The sequence below is a fragment of the Alligator sinensis genome, unplaced genomic scaffold (genome assembly GCF_000455745.1).
Source record: "Alligator sinensis unplaced genomic scaffold, ASM45574v1 scaffold226_1, whole genome shotgun sequence".
Classification (NCBI taxonomy): domain Eukaryota; kingdom Metazoa; phylum Chordata; order Crocodylia; family Alligatoridae; genus Alligator; species Alligator sinensis.
This window is the reverse complement of record NW_005842028.1, coordinates 2635088-2659500: the sequence shown is the minus strand read 5'-3', so window position 1 is coordinate 2659500 and position 24413 is coordinate 2635088. Positions and strand designations below refer to the sequence as shown.

General features: G+C 46.0%; 1 protein-coding gene across 1 annotated transcript in view; it reads right to left on the bottom strand.

The window, feature by feature from the left end:
* Positions 1–24413, bottom strand: part of LOC102372380 (BDNF/NT-3 growth factors receptor) — a 128908-nt gene that overhangs the window by 76774 nt on the left and 27721 nt on the right. Inside the window, exon 5 of the mRNA XM_006022305.2 lies at positions 20123–20280. Coding sequence (XP_006022367.1) covers positions 20123–20280 — 158 coding nt within the window. The remainder of the gene's footprint in view (positions 1–20122; positions 20281–24413) is intronic.

Below are 24413 nucleotides of genomic sequence, written 5' to 3'. Positions count from 1 at the left end.
CCTGAGGCTAGGGTCTCTGCTGTGGGAGATGGGAAGGAGAGGAGGGGAGGGGGAGGATTTCCTGTTTGAGCAGCAAGGGGTGGGTAGGGCAAGGGGAAGCCAGGCAGACCTTGCTGTACCTGCAAGTCTCTGCCGGAAGTGCAGCCAGGGAGCAGAGGGGAGGGCCCAGCCCTGCTGTGGAGCAGAGAGCCCCACCCAGCCCAGAGAGCATACCAGGATGCTGGGAGAGTCTGATTTAATTTAAGCCAGCAAGGAATCTGGGACAGATATTTCATAAACTGGTTTGAGCCAAATCAATTAAGTCTGATACTACATTCAACCAGGTTTATCTCAAACTGGTTTCAGCCATTTTCAAACTGGTTTATGTGCACTGAACTTCTCTTCTGTTACAGGTTTAAATCAGTTTTTGGATCACTGAAATCAGTGTATGTGTAATATCTGTCCCTAGCCTTGATGTGTGTGAACGCTTGGTTCCCCAGGGACATGTAAGCAAGTTTACCTTGTATGCTGCTAGTTGTCCCCAGGGAATGCCTATGCCACAGGCGCTCTGCACATGGCAAGTTGCCCCGGGTTGGGTAGGGGAGACTGGGGCCAGCACTAGGCTGGCCCCAGAAGCCTTACTTGTGGCCCTGGGGGCCTCCTACTTCATTCCTACACTATCCTCCAGGCAGCAGACTAGTTATAGAACCTAGATCATTTGCTGGGAAGCTGTTCTAACTTCACTCAGAAATGGTCCTCAGAATTAGGGAGACAAAACCCACCCTTAGAAACACCTCACCTCTTCCCTGAATTTAGTGGTGTTCTAGCACAGGAATAAAACAAACCCACAAAGCCACTCTGGGAAAGATTTTCAGCTAGCTCACTGCCCAACAGGTCCACCACTGGGAACTCATATAAATGGCCAAATTTTCAGAAGTGTCAAAACACTGGGAGTTCCAAGAAAAAGAGGATTTTTGAAAATTCAAAGACTTCATTAAAGAGCTTAAATTAAAGCAGGACTCTTGAAAAATATGACCAGCAGTGTATGAGACCAAGAGTAGATTTGGTTTTCAGGTGCACAACACATGACAAGCATATTTTTGCTGTCCTTCAAAACTATATTTATCTTCATGGAAAAAAATAAGCACACAGGATGCTGAGAATACAGGGCCTTTGTTAGGAAATTTTGTGCCATCATCTGGAGCCGTCATCCACTATGGATAGATAACTCTAGCCTTGCCCTCGACCATGAAGCACACCTCATTAGTAATGAGAGGCATGTTTTGTTTGCAATTTATCATCTAAAACAACAGGCAGTGCCTGCTATTCCAAATACCTATTTACTATACTTCACCACATTCCCTTTCTCTTTCTGGTTTAATCAGCATGAAACTAATGAACTTCCATTATGAAATTGCAGGTATACAAGTATACCGAGGTGATATTTTTTATAAAGTCCCAAATAAGCAAATAATCAGATGATTTATGTTAATTGGACCACATAATATGTTAGCCAAAAATCCAGTAGTAGTTATCTATACTTGAAATATCACTTTAAGCTTAATTAGCTCAATAAAAATTAAATGAGAGATTGTAATAGCAAAGGCAAGACAAATTGTTTTCCAGGCACTGCTTTCTTGCCTAATAAGATTTGAATTCGGCACGAGTATACAATAACTACTTAGGCAATTCTGCTACTGCTTTAAGTGGTGCTGTAATGTGATTCTGATTATAGGCATCATGGATTTCTTCTATTATGCTCACTTTATAAATCAGAAGTTGAAGTTTATTGAGACAGAGCTGAATGGCTGTGCGCCTTGATGCCATAATCTGTTAGCGAAGTAGCCATCTGCTTTTGTTTGCAATGGATTCAAACCTCAGTAGTGTCTGTCAACCAGCCAGGCAGGAAACTAAACTAATTGTAAGGAACATTTAGGTATTAATTATTTTGAATTGGGAGCAGGGAGGACAAGTAATGAGATCATTTGCTCTCTGCAGACACCCTCCCACACCATTTCTGGAAACGCTTTGACTCCTGTGGTCATACCAGATTCTGGGAGTGAGACTTAGCCATTAACAGGCTGCTACTTCTTCCCAGTAGTACCACCCTGGACAATATATACATGGTATCACTTAAGTAAAATGAGCAGCGCTCAAAGTGTGGCTCTATTGCATTCAAGGTTTCTGCTAACAGCGTGTTTCATATAAAACTTCTCATCTAAATGGAAATAAATCCAATGTTGACCAATTAGGGCATTAGTTGGATTTCTATTAAATTTCTGAGACAAATTCTTGCAGTGATTTCTGATTTTTGAACCAAGTGTCTTTACAAGACTTATTTGTGAAAGTCAGCGAAGGCAAATCTTCCTCCCTCTCTTTAAGGGAAATAACTGCATGCATGCACTTTCCCAGACAGCAACAGGAGCTCCCCCCTCCACCAACAGATCACTAGATCACAAGAGGGCCCTGAAGCCCAAAACTGGTAACAATTGTAGAGATCCATGCTCATCAGAAGGGGAATAAAGCAAAGCATCATAACAAGTTTAGTTATGAAAGAACATTGAAGGAGCTGGGGATCAGTTTATGGAGTGGATAGGAGAACAGAAAGAGGTGCCCTGGCTCTTCAGTTAGGATGTGTGATATATGAACTGTATTTGCAGTCCCCAGATTCCAGAGCAGGGTGGAGGGTGTCTGTTTTTCCCATGATTATAGGCTTTGCTGGTTGCCACATAGGGCCAAGGAGGAATATTTTCTCTTCCTGTTTCTACAGGTGTCAGGGTATTTTTTTCACCTGCCTCAAAAGTATTGGTTGTTGTCTGGAGCCAAGGCTGGGGCTTTTGACTGGGATATGACAATGTTTCTGTTGAGGCTAAAATAATCTTGAGTTTTCTGGTTAGGCTTTGCCTCTCTATTCAGGGTCAGAACAATCATGACAGGGAATCAAGAAAGATTTTTACCCCCTGGGCATATCAGCATGGACAGTGAGGGGTTTTGCCTTCCTCTGTAGCGCAGGCATGGGTCTCTTCCTTTGAGGGTGCTCCCGGGGGGAGGCATGGCCAGAAGAGGAGGACGCTAGGTAGTCTGTGCAGTGGAGAAGAGAAAGGGCCCTCCCCCCCTGCCTCTGCTGAATGTGGCTACTAGATCTGTGGCCCGCACAGTGTGTGGCCCCCAGCTGCCTCGAAGTGGGACACCCATGGTCTAGCTCAGAGGTTCCCAACCTTTTTAGATCAAGGACCAGCAAACCGCGGACTGGCAAACTGTGGACCGGCAGACAGAGCAGGGACAGGCAAGGGTGGAGGCCTGGCCAGACACTGGCCCTGGGAAGGGGGCAGGGAAGAGTTTTATTCCCTGCCCCCTCCTGTCCCATCAGCGCAGACCTGTATGTCTCTGCCAGCTACTCTTGCGGGGGGGTAAGGGCCATGGCCAGCCCCAGCAGTAGCTCTGAGTGAACTGGCCAGGGTGGGGTTTAATTCCCCAATCTGTCCCCCACCGGCATGGACCTGGGCCAGGGTCCCCCAGGCACTCCCCCTCGCTGTTGCAGTGGCAGGGCCAGGGCATGGCTAAATGCCAGCAGGCACGGCCCCTGAGGTGGGGGGGCCAGGGAGGGAGGGTTATTCCCCCCTCTAGCCCCACTGCCCTGGGGGACTGCAGCTGGGATCTTCCACCCTCGACTGCCGCTGCCCCCGCTGGCTCCATGTGTGGGGCAAGCAGCTGGATAAGCCCCCTCCACCAGATGCCACAGGGAGGGGGAAATAACTCACGTCCCTGAACCCTTGTGTAAGGGGTCCTGCAGGCTGGCCTTTAACCACACCCCTGTCCTGCTTCTGCAGTTGCGAGGGGGCAGGGCCCTGACGGGGCAGTATCCCCTGCCCTGGTGTCCGGACAGCACAACCATCTTCCCGGTGGGGGGCTGCAGGTGGGAATCAGCACTGCCACAGCCTGCATGGGGTGGGCAGTGGCACCGGGGTTGGGAGGGAGCCATCACTCTCCCCAGCACCACTGCCACCTCTAGTCTGCTTTCCCCAACCCCACCCCTTCCCACAGCATGGCCCTCCTCACTGGGAAGAGGTTCACACTTCAAGACACTGTGGCGGGGCCTGCTGCCCCTCTCATAGTTGCTCCCCCCTCCCTCCTCACCACTCTGGCAGCGCCCCTTAGGCAGAGGGCAGGGAGTGGGGTTATTTTCCCCTCCTTCCAGTGGCCAGCAGAAGGGGCTTATTCTGCCACTTGCTCCCTGGGAGTGGTGGTGGTTGGGGCGGACAGACCCCGCTGCAGTCCCCCAGGGATAGAGGGGGAACTAACCCTGCTCCCTGCCCCCCACCTAAGGGACTCTGCTGGCCAGGCTTTAGCTGCATCCCTGCGCCTGAAGGGGCATTGGAGAAGTGGTCCAGGAGTGTGAGCCTCTTCCTGGCAGGGTGGGGGCGGGGTGGGGAAAGCTGTTGCACACTAGTGGTGGCAGTGGTGCTGGGGGGTGGGGGTGGTGATGGCCCCCTCCGAGCCCCAGTGCCACTGCCCACTCTGTGCAGTCCACAGCAGTGCTGACCCCCACTTGTGGCACCCTGCTGGGAAGAGGCTTGTACTGCCCGGACACCAGGGCTGGGGCTGCTGCCCCATCAGGACCCTGCTCCCTTGCCACTTCAGTTGCGGGCCTGGGGCACAGCCAGAGGCTGGCTGGCAGGGCCCCTTAAGCAAGTGGACAGGGAGGGAACCCCTGGCCAGCTCACTTCAAGTTACTGCTGGCTGGGGCTGGCCATGCCCCCCCCAGCACAACTTCCTTGCAGCTGAGGGCTGCTCTAGCAACCCCTTGGCTCTTGGCCTAAGTGACTCCAGGCATGTGCCTGCATTTCCTCAGTCCGAATGGGATGTGCAGTTGCAAACTGATTCAATCTAGGCAGGCTAGACTAACCTACAAAGATTGAATCAATTCAGGCTTCGGCTTTTTGAATGTCTGTCCCTAGACCTAGTGACAAGTCAGAGCTGTACAGGCAAGAAACAGTATTAACCCTTAATATGTGACTGCTTACAGCATAATCTTACTAACATTGTTTAACGTTTCACAGATTTAGTGCAGTCTAAGTATAATGTGTAACTTTACCATTATTCTCATGCTTTCTGAATTTTGGCCTTACTTGTTGCTGTTAAGGAATCAGTAGGAGGATGGCAGTGAAAACAGGCTGTTGAAGATTCTGAGACAAAGGCACGGATTTTAGATCTACTTTCTTCTCTAGGCAGTGATCTAAACTCCACCACAGGCAACCCACATGCTTTTTGATCAAGTGAAACTGACAAATATGCATGTTAAAAAACCAGGTGTTTTCTCCTTTGTCATGCTAGGGTGATGTATGGGGGCAAGAAGATTCTTCTCACAATCTCACTGCTAGTACAGCTCTCTCACTTTCCTTCTCTCCTTTCAAGTTCCTTACCATCTCTTAGATCATATAGCACACACCACTTTGACTTAAAAGTTTCACATGTATGTAGTTCTGAATGACAGGTGTTTTTATGTCTTCACTTACTACAAAATTAAGCAATACAAAACAAAACACCACTCAGGATCCCAAAATGGCAGGAAAAAAATGGCATGAAATTCACCTGAGAAATAGTGACTTACTCACTCCCTTTCATATAAATGAAATGCTCCATGTCTGGCACTTGCACTAAAAGCCAGTGAGATCTAGAATCAGGTTTATAAAAGAGGTGCAGGTCATCCCACCACCCCCACCACTACTTTTAACGCTTCAGGGATTAGGTTGCCCATGCAGAATGTGGAAGATCCAAGATCAGCTTCCTCTACTGTCTGAATGCATATCGATTTGAATCTGCATCTCCCTCCACCTAACCTGGCTAGAGGATCTTGTAGAACTGCTCTCTGAACGTGCTTTCAGGGTAGAAACAGACATTGCCTGACATCATATTTGTGTTGCCATAAAAAGTTTTATGGCAGAACAAAGGGCCAGCAAATAGACACCCCTACCTTTGTTGCACCACATCAGTAGTGTTAAATAGTGCTGCTTTACTGTGGCAGATGTCTATCTGCTCTGTAGTGAGAGAGTGCCTAGAGCTGCCCATACTCTTCAGTCACCTTCAGCAGATGCTCTGGGACTTGAGGGACTCAATCCTACATACCCTAGAAATTCCCACAGAGGATCAGGCCTCTCAAGCCTGAGGATTTCCTCCCTGACTTTTCCTGCTTATGGAGGTGCACCCCAGGGAATCCTGGGGCACCTCTCTTTAAGCAGGGAAAGTCGAGGTTTCCTGCTTATGGAGACCTGGCCCTGGGTCTCCATGGGTGGGTTTCTATAAGTGAGGAAATCCCACATGGGTCCAGGTGTGAAGGCATGAACCTGGGAAATCCTCAGCACTTTGTGCCCCCATGTCAGACCCACATAGCCTTATGCCTCCACACTGTGAGATGTGTTGGGTCTCTGCTGACCCATGCTTCATACAGAGGAACAGGTCAGCTCAGGTCAAGGCAAGGAGGTACTGGAAGGTGCAGGACTCAGGAATTTCCCAGCACCCCGTGCCTTCATGCTGGGATCTGCACCAACCTGTGCCTCTACATGAAACACAGGTAAGTGTGGAAACCAGTGTGGATCCCAGAGTGGAGGCACACGGCACTGGGAATCCCTGGGTCCAGTGCTGCCCCATGCCTCCATGCCAGGACCCACATCAACCCATGGTCATGCAGAGGCTCAAGTCAGCACAGGTTTCAGTGTGGAGACATGAGGTGCTAGAGATTTCCTGGGTGAGGCATGGGTTGCAGTGAGACCTGGTGCAACTCCTGGCAAGGAGAGATGGAGCAGCAAGGGATAGAATCCCCAAGCAAGGAAAACATATCACCCATTTTCCCTCACTGGACCCCCTACCCAATGCAGGAAAACAGGTGGTATGTGATTTGCCCAATAAAGTGGATCAGCTGTGCTGGGATGCATCCTACCACAGCTGATCCACTTTATTTGTCAATATCTGTTTTTACCCTCAGTGTCTCTCATTGCAGTTGTCAAATATTAACCATGCCAAAGCAGGACAGCCCCAGTAGGAAAGCCTGAGAGTCCCCCACTTCAGAATACTTCATAGCCTGATAGATGAAGCATTGTCCTGAGAGGTAAGAACTGTGGGTTGAAATTCCCTAAAACAGAGAATGGTTTTGAATCCAGATCTCCAATACCCAGAAGGAATACCGGAAGCACTGGACTATGCTATATGAAAGCAGAGCCCCAATTCTCATCCTACCTTCCCAGATTTTGTTTCCAGCTGATGCTATTCAATGGACTGTGTCTGAATTTACCAATAGTTTTGGAACAACTGAAATGATACATATTTTTAGTAGGAAAAAAAATTCTTGGCTCTAAAGAGGACCATCCCATTCCTGAACACACAAAAGTATATGCAAGGGATTTTATATATATACATATGCATGTATGTATGTATGTATGCATACACACATACACACACACATATAAGTATATGTGTGTGTGTTTATTTATTTGTGTATATGTGTATCTCTGTGTATATATGTATATGTTATATACACACAAACACCTCTTTTTATATATTATTTATATATTTTATTATACATGCACCTCATATATATATATGAGGTGCATATATAATATATTAATAATTATATATAAATATATAATCAGGCAGAATCAGGCAGTCCTGGATATCCAAGATAAGATTAAAAAAAGAAAGAAAAAAGAAAAAAAAATTGGCATCTAGAACAGAACTTCAGCAGAATACATTCACTTCAGCTCAGAATAGAGATCCTGGAAACATGTATATGGCTGCTGCCCAGCCCTGAAGGCACCTTTAACTCCACAGATACCTTAAAAGAGGTGTTTGTGTATGTATATAACACACACACATATATATACATACACATATACATAAATGAGGTGCTTTCATGGAGAAAAAAAAGACATTTGAAGCTTTTTTGATAACAAGGCAACTACATCTGACCTCCATTATGATCCTTCTGTTCCATATCTGAAATCTTCTTAATCATATTCTTAATACAGCTCAGACAGACTGATGAACTGAATATGGGAGACAACAATCCTCTATTACGCTGAAATGTGTGAAGACATACTTTTATAGCCACTGCTTCATTAGTATTCTCTCTAGTTCAAGGAGTGTAACAGACCCAATCATAACCTCCTCAGTGCATACCAGATTTAAAAAATTACATAATACTGTCCATTACATCTCAAACAGTGGCAAGAGACTCTCTCACGTATGTCATAGTTTTGATTTTTCTGAAGTACACAACCATGCTATAACTTGCTATTCATTTCAGCTAGCCAACTACATTGACTGAAGGAAGTGGGATGCTTAGCAAAGAATCTTGTCAAGAAGCAAAGGGACCTGGCTCCTCAGATCCCAAAGAACATTTCCTGACTGAATTGGAATGTATAAAGAAAAATACTGTGATCAAAACAAAAATGAGTTGTTCTGGATAAATGCTATTAAAAAGTCTTCCTGGTTCCAGAACACAAAAATGTTTAAAAATGTTGGGGGGAAAAATTTCCCCATGGTTTCATAGGCTTAAAAACTAAAGGAAAGGTCTTTTAATGGATCCAGAGGTAAACCCAGGAATTGCTGGTAATAGGATTCACCTGTTGTGCTTCACTTAGCAACAGACTGGAGCCAAGAGGATATGAGCCAAATTCAGCCATGGGATAAATGGGCATGTTTCCACTGAAGTCAAGAGAAGCACACTGCCAAAACCAGTCCTGTTGCATCTTCAAAGCACTGCAAACAGGATGCCCTAAAAGGTTCCATGGAAAACATTAATTACAAAAAAAATAAAGCATCATCTCCATCCCCTTCCTTCCCAGCTCGAGTCCAGCCATATTTATAGGTCCAGTACATAGAACGGTATCAGAGAACCTCTTAAAGAGGTTATCCAAAGCAACTGTTTTGAGCAAGAGCATAAGATTGGAATCAGGCAGTCCTGGATATCCAAGATAAGATCCAAAAAATGAAAAGAAAAAAGAAAAGAAAAAAAAAATTGGCATCTAGAACAGAACTTCAGGAGAACGCATTCACTTCAACTCAGAATAGAGATCCTGGAAACATCTGTATGGCTGCTGCCCAGCCCTGAAGGCACCTATAACTCCACAGATACCTTAACATTTCTGTAATTTCTTGGATATGTGGCTATGCACATGCCCAGAACTGCCCTAATCCTGGCAAAGCTGAGCATTTCAACACCTAGCTCACGTCAAAGCCTAATTGGGAGCCAGAAACCAGGCATTTTAAAATAAACAATTTTACTTTGTAATTTCCAAGGCATAAAAATAGGGAAACAGAGCTCAGGCCTTGCATTCCCCCTCAGCTAAGTGCCCTAACCATGAGGTTACAAAGGCAGGATCCCTTTCATCCCCTTTCTCTCTCTCCCCGACCCAAAGATTCTTGAATTCTTTTCTCTACAGTGACACAGAATGGATGAAGAGTGCCCTCACTTCAAACAGCCTCTAGCCCTATGGCAAGGGCATTATCCTGGAAGGTGGGGGTTTGAATCTTCTGGGAATTGCATTTGGGATTTCCCACTCCCTGCATCAGTGCTCTAACCATGAGCTTGTCCTGCTCTGTTCTTTCAAAAGAAAGAGCATAGATACCCTTCCTTTTAGGAAAGGGTTCAGCTGGATGGAAATACCTCTGGGAAGACTTGAATAAGGCATCTGAGGATAGGGTTTAGGCTTTCCCTGTTAGTTAGCTCTAGGCAGCTGCATGCTGAGTAATCTGATTTTAGGCATAGCATGCTGGCTACCTTGGATCTCATTTGGGGGTGCCTAAGTCGCACTATGCACAGCACTAGGAACCAGACACCTTCCAGAATGTAGGCACCTAAAAAGGCAAGTATTGCAACATCCAAGCCTTTTACTGGATTGGCCCCCATCCCTGTGCTGATAGCTACAGTTTCTCCATATCTCCCCTTCAAAGTAATGAGATTAATTCAGTGCAGCTGAGCTGGGCAAGGCAGCCACAGGTCTACCAAGTGAATTGAGATCTCAGCTAGCATTTTTAATACACACTAATGAGGGCTGGATTGACTGAGTGCAAATGTCTGGCAAATAGCTTCTTGTACAATAGTTTATTTCAAACACATTTAGTGTGGCAAAGTAAATGCTATTCTGGTCATTCTTCAGGATTTCCTACATTTGAAGGAACGCTGGAAAAATACAAAAACCCAGTCAAATATAACACTAAAACAAACAGAGATTTATTTTTTTTTAGGTAGATCTGAGCGAAAGGGCCAGGGAAGTTGGTAACTCACAAAGAATAGGTTTTGCAGTTCTGACATCGTATTTGTAGGCCAAAGGGAATGACATGCCTGTGCTGCCATTTTGTATGGCATAAACTCATTTCTTTAGACTAAAGATGTGATCAAAGTTCAGCATCAGTGTTTATTTACATTGCAAGACTGAAGTAGCAGCAATACTTGATTCCTATAACAGTGATTTTTTTCCTGGGTGCATCTCAAAGTACCATGCAAAAGTAATCAGTTTCATTATGTTTGTTCTCCAGTGGGGAAAGTTAAGCACAGAGAGGTAGTATGATTTGCTCCCTTTCAATCACCTCAAAGACTGAGTGCTATAGCTATTGTAAAAGGGTTTCATTTCAATTAACCCAGAGAGCAAGTCACCACTGTGAAACAGAAGACTGACTAAAGTAAGAGCGGCAACTTTTCAATGATGCACAGATAAGAGTGTGCATTCAAGTTTCCTCCTACATGGGCCTATAGATACTAGAGGTGCACTGATATCTTAGTCCAACATCAGAGTGCCACTGATATAAAGAAAATTGATTGTATCAGAAATCAGTCTGATGTGGCCAATAATTTGGCCGATAAATGGCCCATGCATGTGCCCAGCCGCAGCACAACACGTAGGCAGCGAGGAGCACAGCCCGGCAGCGTAGACAGCTGCGCACAGCTGGTAAGTCTGGTGTGGTGGAAGGGAAGGTGGGAGATAAGGGGAGGGGGGCAGATCGAGGTCCCTGCGGTGAGGAAAGGAGGGGCTGGTGCAGGTGCTGCCCCGCCAGGGTGCAGTGGGGCATGGGACAGAGCCACAGCTTGTCTGGAGGGCGTGGGGGGGGCAGCTCCTGCCACTGTGCTCACCCTGGGAGGGTATGGGGGGCATCTGCACCCCAGATCTGTGTGGGCCAGGGCAGGCAGCAGCTGTGGGCTAGGGCAGGGGCTGCCCCAGGCTCTTCCCAATGGGGGCTGGGCCAGGCTGCACTCACGGTGAGTGGTAGCGGCACCTGCCCTGAGCGCAACCCAGACCAGCCCCACACTGGGAAGAGTACGGCGCAGCCCCAGCCCCAGCCCACAGCTGCAGCCCATCCCACACAAATCTAGGGAGCACACAGCCCCCATGTCCTCCTGGGGAGCGGCAGGAGCTGCCCCCCTCTACCGCCCCCACACCACCTGGACTAGCCCTCTGTGCCATGCCCTGATGCACCTCAGTGGAGCAGTACCTGCCCAGCCCCACTCCCTCCCTCACCACAGAGGCCCCCATCTTCCCCTCCCCATGCCCCTTCCACCACAACAGACTTACCAGCTGGACACTGCTATTCAAGCTGCCCATCTGGTATTGGAAATTGGATCAGTATCAGTCGATATGCCTCCTTACAAATTGGCTATCAGTACCGGCCTGAAAAATCTCTATTAGTGCACCCCTAATAGTTACATCTGTGCATGAAAATAATCAAGGTCTGCATGAGCGTATCACAGTTTGCACACACAAGTTACATACATTATTTCTGAAAGTCTGGTTCTTGTTCTTTCTCCCTTCCTACAATGTACTTCATACACCAATAATTTCTAGCAGTCAGCTGACTTATTTTCACTTTTAAAATATTAATAATGAAATAATGTTTTAATTAAGCTCATTTCCATGTGATACCCATATCTTATCTGCTGAGCTCCAATGTAAACCCAATGTTGTCTGAACACTCATGGAAATCATATTTCATGAAGAATTTGATTGCAAATAAGAACTAAAACTCAGTATAGAGAAAATAAAAACAATTTGCTACCATACAAACCTTATAACCTCTACTACTTGAGCCAAAGTAAAAAGGCTGGAGAGCCTGTGCAGATTCTGAAATGTAACAGATTGTTTAAGGCCTTTTTTGTAAAAAAAACAACTGCTAACCTGTAAAGTTTTACTTTTGTCAGCCTTATCTGTAATTGATAATAAAAGGGATTACTAGATCTACTACATCTTTTCTATTATTAAAATAAACATATTATTTTCTCAATTTGGTTTCATTTTTTCTCTAAACTGTATAACACCCCATGCAACCCTTTCTTCCCCTCCCCTCCCCTTAACTCTTCATAAAACTCTGGTATCTCCTCCTATTCACTTGTCTCCAGACCATTTCCACAGCTGGGAGTAAAGCCAGCTTGAGTGCAATCTATTTGGAAATATCTTAACACTTGCCTATACAAATTATCGGACAAATGCTTCCTGAACAAATCAAGAAGCAAGCAAATTGGCTTTTAGATCATAACTGTAAATAGATAGCAGCACCTTTTAAAACCATGTCAATTATATAATGCAAATTAACAAGAGAAAGCCAGTCCTCTGCAGGAAGATTTAGGGCCTTGTTAACTGGTAATGTTAGGCGATTCTGGAGCTCTTAACCCCTGGATTGACCGCACATTAACACCTTTAAGTGGTTTAAAGCACTAATTATTCTATTTAAAATTATGCCACTCCAGGGCAGGATTATCGTTAATCCACATAAACTTGCTCCTGATCCATTAAACTATGGCCACTCCCCACAGCTGTTCTATCCATGTTGAAGTCCTCCAGCATCCCAGGATGCAGTGGCCCCTCCTGCTCTGTGGGTACTCACAGCCCCAGCTGCTTCTGCTAACATTATTTCCCATCTGATGGGTTTTTTTCTATCCTACACTGGAGGCAGTAGGTGTAATCCTTCTGGTGAAAGGTGGGGACTCTCCATGCAGGAGAGGGAGGGAGCGGGGAAAGGGAAAAATAAGACATTGTCCTGCTGCTGGTTTTTTTGCCTTCCAAGGCAACTGGCCTTTTGGTTAATGTCAGATCTCCTTTTGGGCTATGACAGGTCTGGGTCTGTTCCAAACAAGTGAGCATCCCTGGGAGTGCAGGGAAACAGTCCCAGGCAGCAACCCCCTGCCCCTAGGAATCATGTTAAGAGCTGAATGCCATGGCTGGAAACTGATCGCAGTTGTCTCCAGGATGGAGAGGTAGCTGAGCGCCAGCACTGGGTAGCACATCTGGTGTGCTGATCACTACAGATTAGAAAGGGTGCTCAAACAGGGCAGGAGCCAGTGTGCAGGGTCTAATGCTATCTGTTTGCAGAGCTGGTGTTGTCTTTTGTATTTAAAAAGCCCTTAAGGTTCAAGGGATTACATAACCTTACAGGCATTTGACAGCAGAACCCCTTATAAAAGGTACTGATGTGACCTGGAGGGTCCCAGCAGAAGAAGAAGGCTTGGTGGGGTGTCTGCAGACAGGGTAACCCCAAGGCTCAGGGCTGGCTGAGATCAGGGGAGAGATGGGGCTGGGAAGGCGGGGAGAGATCCAAGCCCCAATGCCAGGCAGTGTCTCTGTCCTTCCCACCCCTCGCCCTCTGCAGTTCTGGTTTTACATGGGAGTCAGGCACTGGGATTTGCCAGGCACTGGGCATGGAGCGGGTACCTGGACATCTTCAATCAAGGGCCCCCTGAGCTTGGAGAACCCCCTCTCAATTGCTTTGCTGGGATCTGATCCCACAATCCTCTCCCAAGAAAGCACCCCACATCCCAGGGCAGATGGATCCTGGGATTCGCCCCTTGAAGGCTCTTGGCAACACAGTTCTACCATTGGAGGTAGGAGTCAGGAGGGCAGCGATTTCCCCACATAGTCCCCTGCCAAGTCCTTCAGACTCTCTCAAATGGACCCCACCACCTCCCTCCGCTCCCAGCAGTCTAGAGTGCTGCTGCTGCAGGTGAAGCATAGAGAAGTGGGGCTGGAAGGGGCCTCCCTGCTTACCAGCTCACCAGCCCTCTAGTGGCAAGTCACAGCTCTGCAGGTAGGGGGCCAGTCAGAGAAGGTTTTTAGACTAAAGGTGTGACTGCTCCAAACTCCAACTAGTACTGACTTGATCAACATTTGTGTGTCTTACAGCCTAAGGTGTAACAAGGCCATTACAGTACTAAATGCAAGCTGGAGAAAAGGACAAAAATCCTGTATTTAAATGCATTTAAATAACTCAATTAACTGCCCAGCTACCTCCAGTTACAAGTGTCCAATATGCCTAGACATTTATGATATGTGCACCGAATAAATTAGGCTTGAGCTTCTTTTAAAACTCAAGTCAAGAAACTTAAGCAAGGGTATAAATCAAATGACAAGGAAAGAAGAGTACCACAGTTATGCAAAGTGGCACAGTAAACAAACAGAAGTAGAAGGATAATCAAAATCAGATAGATGGACCAAATACCAAATGAACATGTGCCATATAAGATGTCTGATTTACTAGCTTACTGATACAAGGCAGAACACTGCTAAACTAGAAGCAGTAGGAACAAAAACCCTATATGTAGAATTATGGAAGCAATGTAATGAATAAGGCTGAGTCTCCTTTGATAATGACATAAGAAAAGGAAACCTATAGTGTAAGTTTAGTCATAATATCTCAGTGATGAGACTATAAAACAGGATTTTTAACATTTTCATAATGTGGCCCCATTTCTTAAGGGTATAACAGTGCACCTGCTGAGTTTACTGAGCTTAGAATCAGGATCTAAAAGAAAGGCAGTCTTTTAAACTATCTTCTGCCTCATGCATATGGCATGGGACACTTCCCCACCCACTCACAGTTGCACAATTTACCTGTGGGAACCATAGCAATTGCTTAATAGGGAGGGGAAAAGGTGTTTTCTTCCTTTTTTTTAGCTGTTTTAATGAAATTCAATAGTTGAAAAAAAAGGAACAGAAGCAAATCCACATGACCGGCAACTACTCTATGAACCCTCAATAACCAACTGGCTAATTAGGGAAGTAATGCTTTAACACACTAAATAAAAAACTGTACAGAAATAAAACCCAAATTTCTGGCCCCGTAGGCCAATTGAGTGGCCTGGGGTCAGTCTGAATCACACATAGGTTTGACACATTGGATTGGTCTATGGTTCCAATCCCGCATGCAGGCTGCATGCCAGCCCAATCACACATGCCCAGATCCAGCCACACACTGGTGCAAACTGGCATGCAGAGCCACATATCCAGGTCACAGGGCTCCCCACAAGTCTAAAAACTCAGCAGCAGGGGAACAGCAATTAGCACTCTCTCCTCTCTTCCACCACCACATTTCTAGATCTTTGGGCTAGGGACAGATGTTACATATAAACTGGTTTAAGTAATCAAAAACTGGTTCAAATATACAACACAAAAAAAGTTCAGGGCACTTAAACCACTTCCAAAGTGGCCGAAATTGGTTTAAAATAAACCTGGCTGGATGTAGGATAGGACTGAACTGATTTAGGTCACGCCAGTTTATGGAACTTCTGTCCCAGGCTCCCTCCCAGTTCAAGTTAATTCACAGTCCTCCAGCATCCCAGGATGTTTCGCAGTCCTGTGCTGTGCCATCTGCTCCAGCAGACCAGGGTTGCCCCCATCCCTCTGCCCCCTAGCCAGAGCACTATAACTGTTCCAGCAGGCTGAGAAGGGGGTGGTGATGGTGGGCAAACCTGGCTCCAGACCCCAGCTGGGGTCTGCCTGATAGAGGGCGGGGTGGAGAGCAGTCCCTCCCAGTCTTTTCCCCTGAGTTCAGGAAATGGCCAGGCCCCAGCCTGGGGCCAACACAATGAGGGAGAGAGGGGCAGAGGTGGGTTTAAAACCCCTCCCTGGCCTGTAGGGAACCCCAGCCAAGGTTTGCCTGGCTGTGGAGAACAGTCCGTGCCAGGCTTTTCCCCACTCCAAGCTCAAGCAGAGAGGATGGCCAGGCTCCAGCCTGGCCCTGCAGGCTAGCGGGGAGGAGGGGTGCTTAAACCCCCACCCTACCCCACACCAGACTTCAGCCAGGGTCTGCCTGACCATGGGGAGGCAATCCCCCCCAGGCTTTTCCCTGTTCTCTGCTCAAGTTGGGGGGCATGCCCAGGCCTTGGCCAAGCGCCAGCAGGCTGAGCTGGAGTCGGGGAGGAGGGGGTGGGGGGTTCAACATCCCTATAGACCCCAGCTGGGGTCCAGTGCGGGGCAGGGAGAGGGTTTAAACCCACCTCTCCACCTCAGTGTGTTGGTCTCAGGTTAAGGCCTGGCCACTGGCATGCTCTCCAGTCGAGTAGGGAGCAAGAACAAGCAGGGCAGGGCCGGCTCCCCCCACACAGCAGACCCTGGCTCGGTGTAGCGCAGGCCAGCATGGGGGTTTAAACCCCCCATCATAGTCAGCAGGCCAGTCAGGGCCTGGCCATTCCCCCACTCTCCACTTGAGCAGGGAAGGGGGCAAAAGCCTTGGAGGGCTCCTCTCCCAGCTCCCCTCCCTTCTCTTCAGCAGTGGCTAGAAGGCTGGGACGCCTGCTCTAGTGCCGTGTTTCTCAACCCATGGGTCACAACCCAAGAGTGGGTTGCAAGAATATATGAAAGGGTCAGGAAGAAACTTTAAAAAGAGAAAAACATGGGAGACCGTGGCATTTCCCTGCAGGTTGGCAGAGTTCCAGCCTGCAAGGGGCTGCCTGGGGCCCCACACCCCACACATGCACCCCCTGCCCCACACACTGGAGGGCTGGTGCCTGGGGGTGGGAGGCAGCAGGTCAGGAGTGAGGGGTACTGGGTCAGGACTGGCCATCAATGTTTACAAATCAGTCCTGCTACAAAAAAGGTTGAGAATCACTGCTCTAGTGGCCCCCAGCTTCTGGCCTGAGCCACTACAAGCATGTGGCTGCATTTCCAGAATCAGAAGTGAAGGTCTGTTCACTTGCTTCTCGATCAATCTACGCAGCTTAGACTAACCTATAAAATTGAAATTGATTTAGCCTCAGGCTTTTTGACTGTCTATACTTAGCCTTGGGGAGCCCTGTGGGCTGGATGATGTCGCTCCATGGGAACAACCATATTTTATCCAGGACAAGCCATTTGAACAACTGTGTGCTCAGCTCTTTCAGTGCTGAAAGGGTGTATTTCTAACTACAAATATAACACCAGTCCATGTCCTCAATCGTGTAAAGGTCTCTCAGGCAGCTGTGCAGACATGCAAAGGTCACCAAGTTCTGAGGAATGGCTTATGTTTCTGCAGACACTCAAGAACTCAGTAGCAGGTAATGTCCCATAATTTTCAGTGCTTAGTGCCAAAGGCCTCCTTAGCTATCTATGTGTTTTTAGCTAAAAAGGGAAGAAAATACTGGAATATTACTCATCCCTACATTGTCTCTGAGCAGCTATAGCATAACAGGACTGTTTTGGGGTGCCTCTGTTTTGTGCCCCATGCCTGAAACCCTTCCAAAAGGCATTTACAAAATTAGACAATACTCTGGCTTTTCTTTCTGACCCACAAAAGTGAAGAAGTCAAGAGGCTGCTGAAAAAGCTTGCTCAATGCTATGTGAGGATTACTTAAGACTGGAAAAATAGTTTAATTCTGTATTCCATTTTGCTCTTGCCTTCTACTCCTACTCCTTTCTCTCCTTCTTCTGTCACTGGCATGGCTCATAAACATGGAAGAAGTCAGTAATATATTTTTTGCTCTCAAATCACTAGCCACTCAAGAACATAGTAGAAGTATTGTTGCATATTTCTTATTGTGGGGCCCTCAGAATCTAACTCTCAGTGCTCACAGCATCCCTACTTACTGTGGGTTTCCAGCTACAGCTAGCTAATGATTAAGGCTAGGTACAGACATTATACTTTTATTGGTATAACCGAATGGAAACCAATCTATACTCATAACAGAACAGAAGCTCTGCACACAGACTGGTTTTAAAATGGCAGAACCAGGACTAAGATTTACTCCTCTACCCAACCAAAGAGCACATGTGTTCCGTTTGTTACCAATCTAAACTACACTGCTTACATAAAACCACGTAATTTATATTGGTTCTGTCGCAGGCTTTTTGAATGTCTATATCTGGTAAAAGGGTATAACTGTATAACTTGTTCCTATTACAATGGAGAACTGGACAAGAGGACAATGGCATTTACTACACACAAAGATATTAACCCAGCATTCCACTAATTTGCACCCAGTTCATCTCTGGTTACATGTTTCAGGCAAAGATCAGAGCACTATGAAGAACCGTAGTGGTCTGCAGTAGGGGTATGCGAAATGGGCCGTATTTGATTCAGATTCAGCCCAAATCAGGGACAGTGATTCAAGTCAGTAATTCAGATCACTGTCCCAATTCGATTTGGCTGAATCTGAATCTGAAGATTCGATGCTGATTCGGAGAATCAGCGATTCAGCTGCAGACACCACTTTAAATGTTTTTTCTACATACCATCAGGTACCAGGTGTGGCTCATGAATGCTGCGATGGTGGGCAGATGGAGCATGCCACAGGACCTTGGGAGGGCCCCCTGCATGCTCAACAGCAAAGCCGGAAGTGGACCAGAAGTACTTCCGGTCCACTTCCGGGTCCGCTGCCAAGCACACCAGGGCCCCCACCCCCCTGGCTCAGAGATCAGCTGCAGGGGGCCCCTGGGGGCCCCTCGCTGCAGAGATCAGCTGCAGGGGGCCCCAGGAGGCACCAGTCGCTGCAGCCAGAGAAGGGCGCGGCCCCCCCCGTGTGCTTCCCAGTGAACTAGTAGCGATTCTGGTCCACTTCCGGGTTTGCTGCCGAGCATGTTGGGGACCCCGCCCCTTCCCCTGTGCTCCTATAGGATACTCCATCTGCCCCACCATCTCAGCATTCATGAGCCACCTGGTACCTTGAGGTATGTAGAAAAAACATTTAAAGCTGTGTCTATATCTGAATCGTTGACTCTTTCTGAATCTCTCTGAATTGATTAGGAGGGTTCCAATTCAATTCAGAGAGATTAAAGAGTCTCCTGACTTGATTTGGATTTGGAGATTTGGCCACCAAATCGGGCTGAATCTCTGCCAAATAGAATCAATGACCGAAGCTTCACGCAGCCCTAGTCTGCAGTACAGCCAGCAAGGTCAGAGGAGAGGAGGACACTCAGGAGAGTAAAGAATAGCAGGAGAGGCTCATTACTATCATATTGCTATCCCAACCCTAATTTAACTCTTTATTACCATTTTCCCCACCCAAATACATTCCCTCTACCTTGCCTACCCTCCTTCTTCCAGGCCTGCTTCAGGGCATCCTATAATGTCTGGCCCGCTAAGAAAACCAATTAAAACTTACTATATTCTTGTACATGTCACTAAGTCAAACATGCCTAAAGGCCAGCTCAGCTGCTCCACACTTCTCATGTGCCACAAGTTCTGAGGAAAAGGGAAAACCTCTCCGACTAGTAAGAACTGAAAAATATCAGACAAATGTCCACGGATCCCTTGGAAGAAAAATGATTGATCATACAACTGAACCTCCCTAAATTCATATTAACCAGAAGTCCCTGGTATGTTGCCAGGTACTACAGGCGGAAATTTGCAGTGTCCATTTTGCATAACCCACACAAAGTGGATTCAGCAGGGTTCCCATCAGTCAGTTAGTAATTGTGCATGCAGAGATCTACATGCAAAAATATGTGTTTGTTTTCTTTTTTGAATAGGCACAATTTAGGGCCAACATTTCAAGTGTCATGCAAAGAACACTGCAGTGTTCATTTTTGCAGGGAAATGAAAGTTTTGTTAATGTAGGAAATCTATGAAAGCAAGACAAGCTCTTCATTTTGGAAGCATCCATTTTGTTTGATAAAAATAATGGCATTTTCCAGAAGTAGGCTTTTTGTTTTGCTGCATTTTTGAATAACTGTCATATCTTAATTTTTTTTCTTAGATAAAACAAAGTTATTCTAACTCAACTCAAGGTCCCATCATTAATTCACATGGTATCAAGATTCACATGCTGTTTTTTAACCTTCTTCCGGAGGTCAAGAACATTTCATACAGCATACCAAATACCAACCTGACATTTGATCTACTTTAAAACTATACTTGTTTTCCTGCCTGTTGGCAACTTAATTGTTTTACTTTAGTTATTAAAGTTTATTACCGCAGTTTGGGATCTGCATTTCCATCAGGGCTATCCTCTTGTTGTTGTCATTTATGCAATAAAAATCCTGAGTTTCTGCATTAGAAAACTTGGTCTCTTGAAATATCTTGATCCACATAATGTCACAGGAACACTTGAATGGATTGTCCACTAGGATCCTACAGCAAAAGATAAACCAAATAGTTTCTTAAAAATTCAACTGATGTGATGTGCACAGAAACACTATTTTTTATGTCACAATCAGGTTAAAAATTAAATATTTTGCATAATAAAGTTACAGCAATAAAGCCTCAACCTCCACCTTGTACAAAGATGTGTGGTTCCTGATATGGTCAATGGCACTATATCCATTTTCACCAATGTAGAATCTGGCCATTGATCTCTATTACAGATCTGAGATACCAAATATAAAGCCAAACTTTGAACTCAATTTGGCCAGTGTAAAAACTGGAGCAGCTGTAGGATCAGCCTTATCACAGAGATCAGAGTCTACTTTGTAGCTATCTAATTCACCAATTTATAAAGCACACTACAGAAGAGATTAATTGCTGTAGGTGGTGCACTTTTTATGAACCCAAGCAATTCTATATTATGGGCAAACTCTAGCGGTCCTACTTCTAAACAAGAATTATATGTGCCTGTAAAAAGAAAACGCCCATAGTCAGTCTGGCAGATAACACCATGAAAAGTTCTAACAACTATTCACTAGAAATGTTAAGCAAACAATGGAGATGCATATGCTGAACTTTTATTACTATAGACCTGTAGAAAGAGCATGATAAAAATATAAATCAATCCTTAGTAAATCTATGTGATTTATAATTTAATAATCATGAAAACAACTACCACGCATATTATGACAAACCCCAAGTGAAGCAGAACAAGAAATTCTGGGCATGTAGCTCAGAAATGGTCCAGTAGCTCACCTTTTCTACTAAAAGAAATGGAGGGTCCAACGGATAAGTTTCTCCACTTTTCTTTACAAATCCTCAAGACGTTTCATTAGAAAAAATATTAATGAAATTTCACAAATAACCATGAGCTACAAAACCATATTAAATCACATGCAAAATCTGGTGCTTTAAGAATTAAAACCTCATTCTAGTTTTTAGGCAGCAACTTAAACTACTATACTTGTAGAATAATCAAGATAAAACCATGAGTCACTCTCTCAGAAATGCAACCCGTTTCTTTTAACCACACATACTTATTTCAGAGTACAAAGCTGCAGGTACCATTTCTACAACTCATCCTGTGAATTCATACTCCAGCAAATCATCTAATTGGTTTCAGTGGCACCACTAGTGTAAAAAATGAATTACTCATGCAAGTGAGGATTTAAAAGACTGTCAGAGATATAAAGATACCCAGGGGCAATGTGTAAGGGGTGCACGCAGGTGCACATGCAGTCCCTGTGTGTGGCAGTGCACCCCTTGCAAAAAGGAGCCACTGCCACTGTTGGTGGCACCTGCGGGTGGTCACCACTTGCCACCCCGCTGCCAACACCACCAGTTGTGTCTGCAGGCAGTCCATGATCGCCCCTGGCTGCCACCGCTGGCAGCACCTGCAGGTGGTTGCTGACCCCTGGTTGACGCTTGCCACCCCCTCCCCACTGCCGACAGTGCTGGCAGCATCTGTGGGACCTCCCTGCTCACTGCTGCTGAGCTCCCCCCACTGCCGTGCTCCCGCTGCCACGGGCACAGCCATGCCCCGCCGGCTGCTGGGGGCACACGCCTTTCATGAAGATACCAAGAACTGTCCCTTCATCTTCTCAGTAGTGAGTTCTAAGCTCTGACTTCTTTTTACACTAAATTCATCCAGAGCCTCTATAAAAAAAAATCTTTTTCTTTGGTAAACAACCAAGTAGCCCTTTTCTTCCATTGCTTAAAAGATGAGTAACAACTCCCCCTGGGGACATTCTGTGGAAAGTCGGGAGGAGGGTAGCATAGAAGCATGATGGTACCCTTAATGCACTTACATGAAAGAGAGAATCTGATTCAGCAAGAGGCAATTACACATTTTTAATCTTATTTGCTGTTATTTTGAAGTTGTAGCTACAACTTTGTTCTAAAAGCCGAAGCTTTTCAAAGCAGCATCTTGTTCTCTTCCTCTCCAATGTCTGAGGAATATCTTCTACCTCATCTTGGCCCAGGGTTGCCAACCCAAGAAATTTGTTTTAATGACAATCTGCAAACTTTTTACTGACAACCAAACTTTTTGCTGATTTTTTTTTAACTGACATGTTTTACATAATGTAAATATAACTCTTCTGTCAGATGTGGATGGCATTGACAAAGGCAGGGTTCAAATTAGGTGTTGAGTAACAACCACTGTAAAAAAGTTTGGTTGTCAGTAAAAAATATACATATATTGAGTTGAGAACCCTACTTCAGTCACTGTTCTAATGGACAGTTGGTTGAACCAGGGCATGTTTGTTTTCAAAGACTGAAGCCAGAAAGTCACTGAACTGTACAGCTAGGGCCTAAGTGATCTGGAAAATGTAGGGCAGTGGGAAAGGCTATACAAATATATTGATAGTACCAAATGCACATTCTCAGGCTTCCGGTACCTATTCACAAAGTCAGAAGTTGAACTGAAGCAGTCAGCAATCTTCACTAGACAAACAGTTGTTGAAAGGGGATTACCAAGGCAACAAGGCAAAAATGGCTACCTTCCCTTTCATCCTCTTTTATCTGTTTGCAGAGTCCATATAGTTTTTGGAGAATGTGTTTTGCAATGCACACTGTCCAAAGATTTTCTTCTTAAAAGCAGAGACAGCACTAGCACTACCATCTCCACTGACAATTCAATGTGGGCAGCATATGTAGCTTGGTGCTCAGTAGAGGTGCACTGATACATTGGTCTGATATTGGATCGGTACTGATATAAAGAAAACTGGCTATATTGGATATCAGCCTGATGGGGCCGACAATTTATCTGATAAATGCCCGTGCTGTGCACAGCCATGTGGACTCTGGCAGTGCTGGGAGGATGCTGCATCCAACCCAAATTTCATCGCTTCTCCACTCCTAGCACCACCCCTGCCAGCCAACCAGCTACGCCCTGGCTCAACACTTCATTTTCACCCACACACCAGAAAGAACCAGGGCTGCGCCAGGTGGCTAGCAGCACTGGGAGTACAGCAGCAGTGAAATCTGGAGTGAATGCAGCATCCTCCCAGTGCCGCTGACACCCACTCTGAAACCAGCCCCTGCTGAGAAGAGCCCCATGCAGCCCCGGCGACAGCTCCCCCCGCCTTACCCTACACAGATCTGGGGGGCACACGCCCCCCCTTCCAGGTTGCAAGCAGTAGCAGGAGCTGCCTCCCCACCTACAAGCCGCGGATCCGGCCCCCCCACCCCACCTGGGCAGTGCCTGCCCCTGACCCCTCCCTCAGCACAGGGAGCACTGATCTGCCCCCCCCACACCCCTTCCCTCTCCCCTCCCCTTCCACCACTTACCAGCTGGCGGCAGCTGTATCAGAAATTGGATCGGTATCATCCAATGTCCTTCCTTAAATATCGGCTATCGGTATTGGCCCCAAAAATCTCTATTGGTGCACCCCTAGTGCTCAGGAATGACCCTCTAACCTGTCAGCATCATGATGGAATTCAACTTCTTTCCCCTGTTGTACACACACACTTTGAAAACCATTTTTTTTTTGTTCCCTGTTTCTTAATCCACCACAATCTTTGTTTGTTTAAGATCATGGCAACAAGAGGGGGCCATATGGGGTCTTATATCTCTAACCTGCAGGGGTCTCTATGGTATCTACAATTCCTAACATGCCTTTTTAAGATTAAAGAGGGATAAAAACAGAGAAGGAAATCAAAAGTGGAGCAAAAAAATAGCAAAGTAAATAGTTGCATCACCGGAAGCTAATGAGACCTGGAGCATGCACCTGCATAAATACAGTTATCAACAGCGCCATGATTAATATTCATTCCTCTGACCTCTATTCCTTCTTTACATCCCACTTACCTGCTACCACCCATTCTATGCCCTTTAGTACCTCCCACCTCTATTCCCCCAATTCTTCAACTGTTTCTAACTTCCCCAAAGCCTGTCATCTACCTATTTACTTGGCCATCATCACTGTACTATGCCAAACATATATCAATTTATCTTCACAGTTCCTATTTTCCTCAACTCTACCTTACTCCCACCAACCATTTCTGGTGCTCCTGGTATCATGCTGCTGAATGCCCATGGCACAAGTCCCATGATTATAATTCAAATGTGTTCTCTCCTATCTCATGTCAGCTGGATATTTTGCCAATAAGCACTGTTT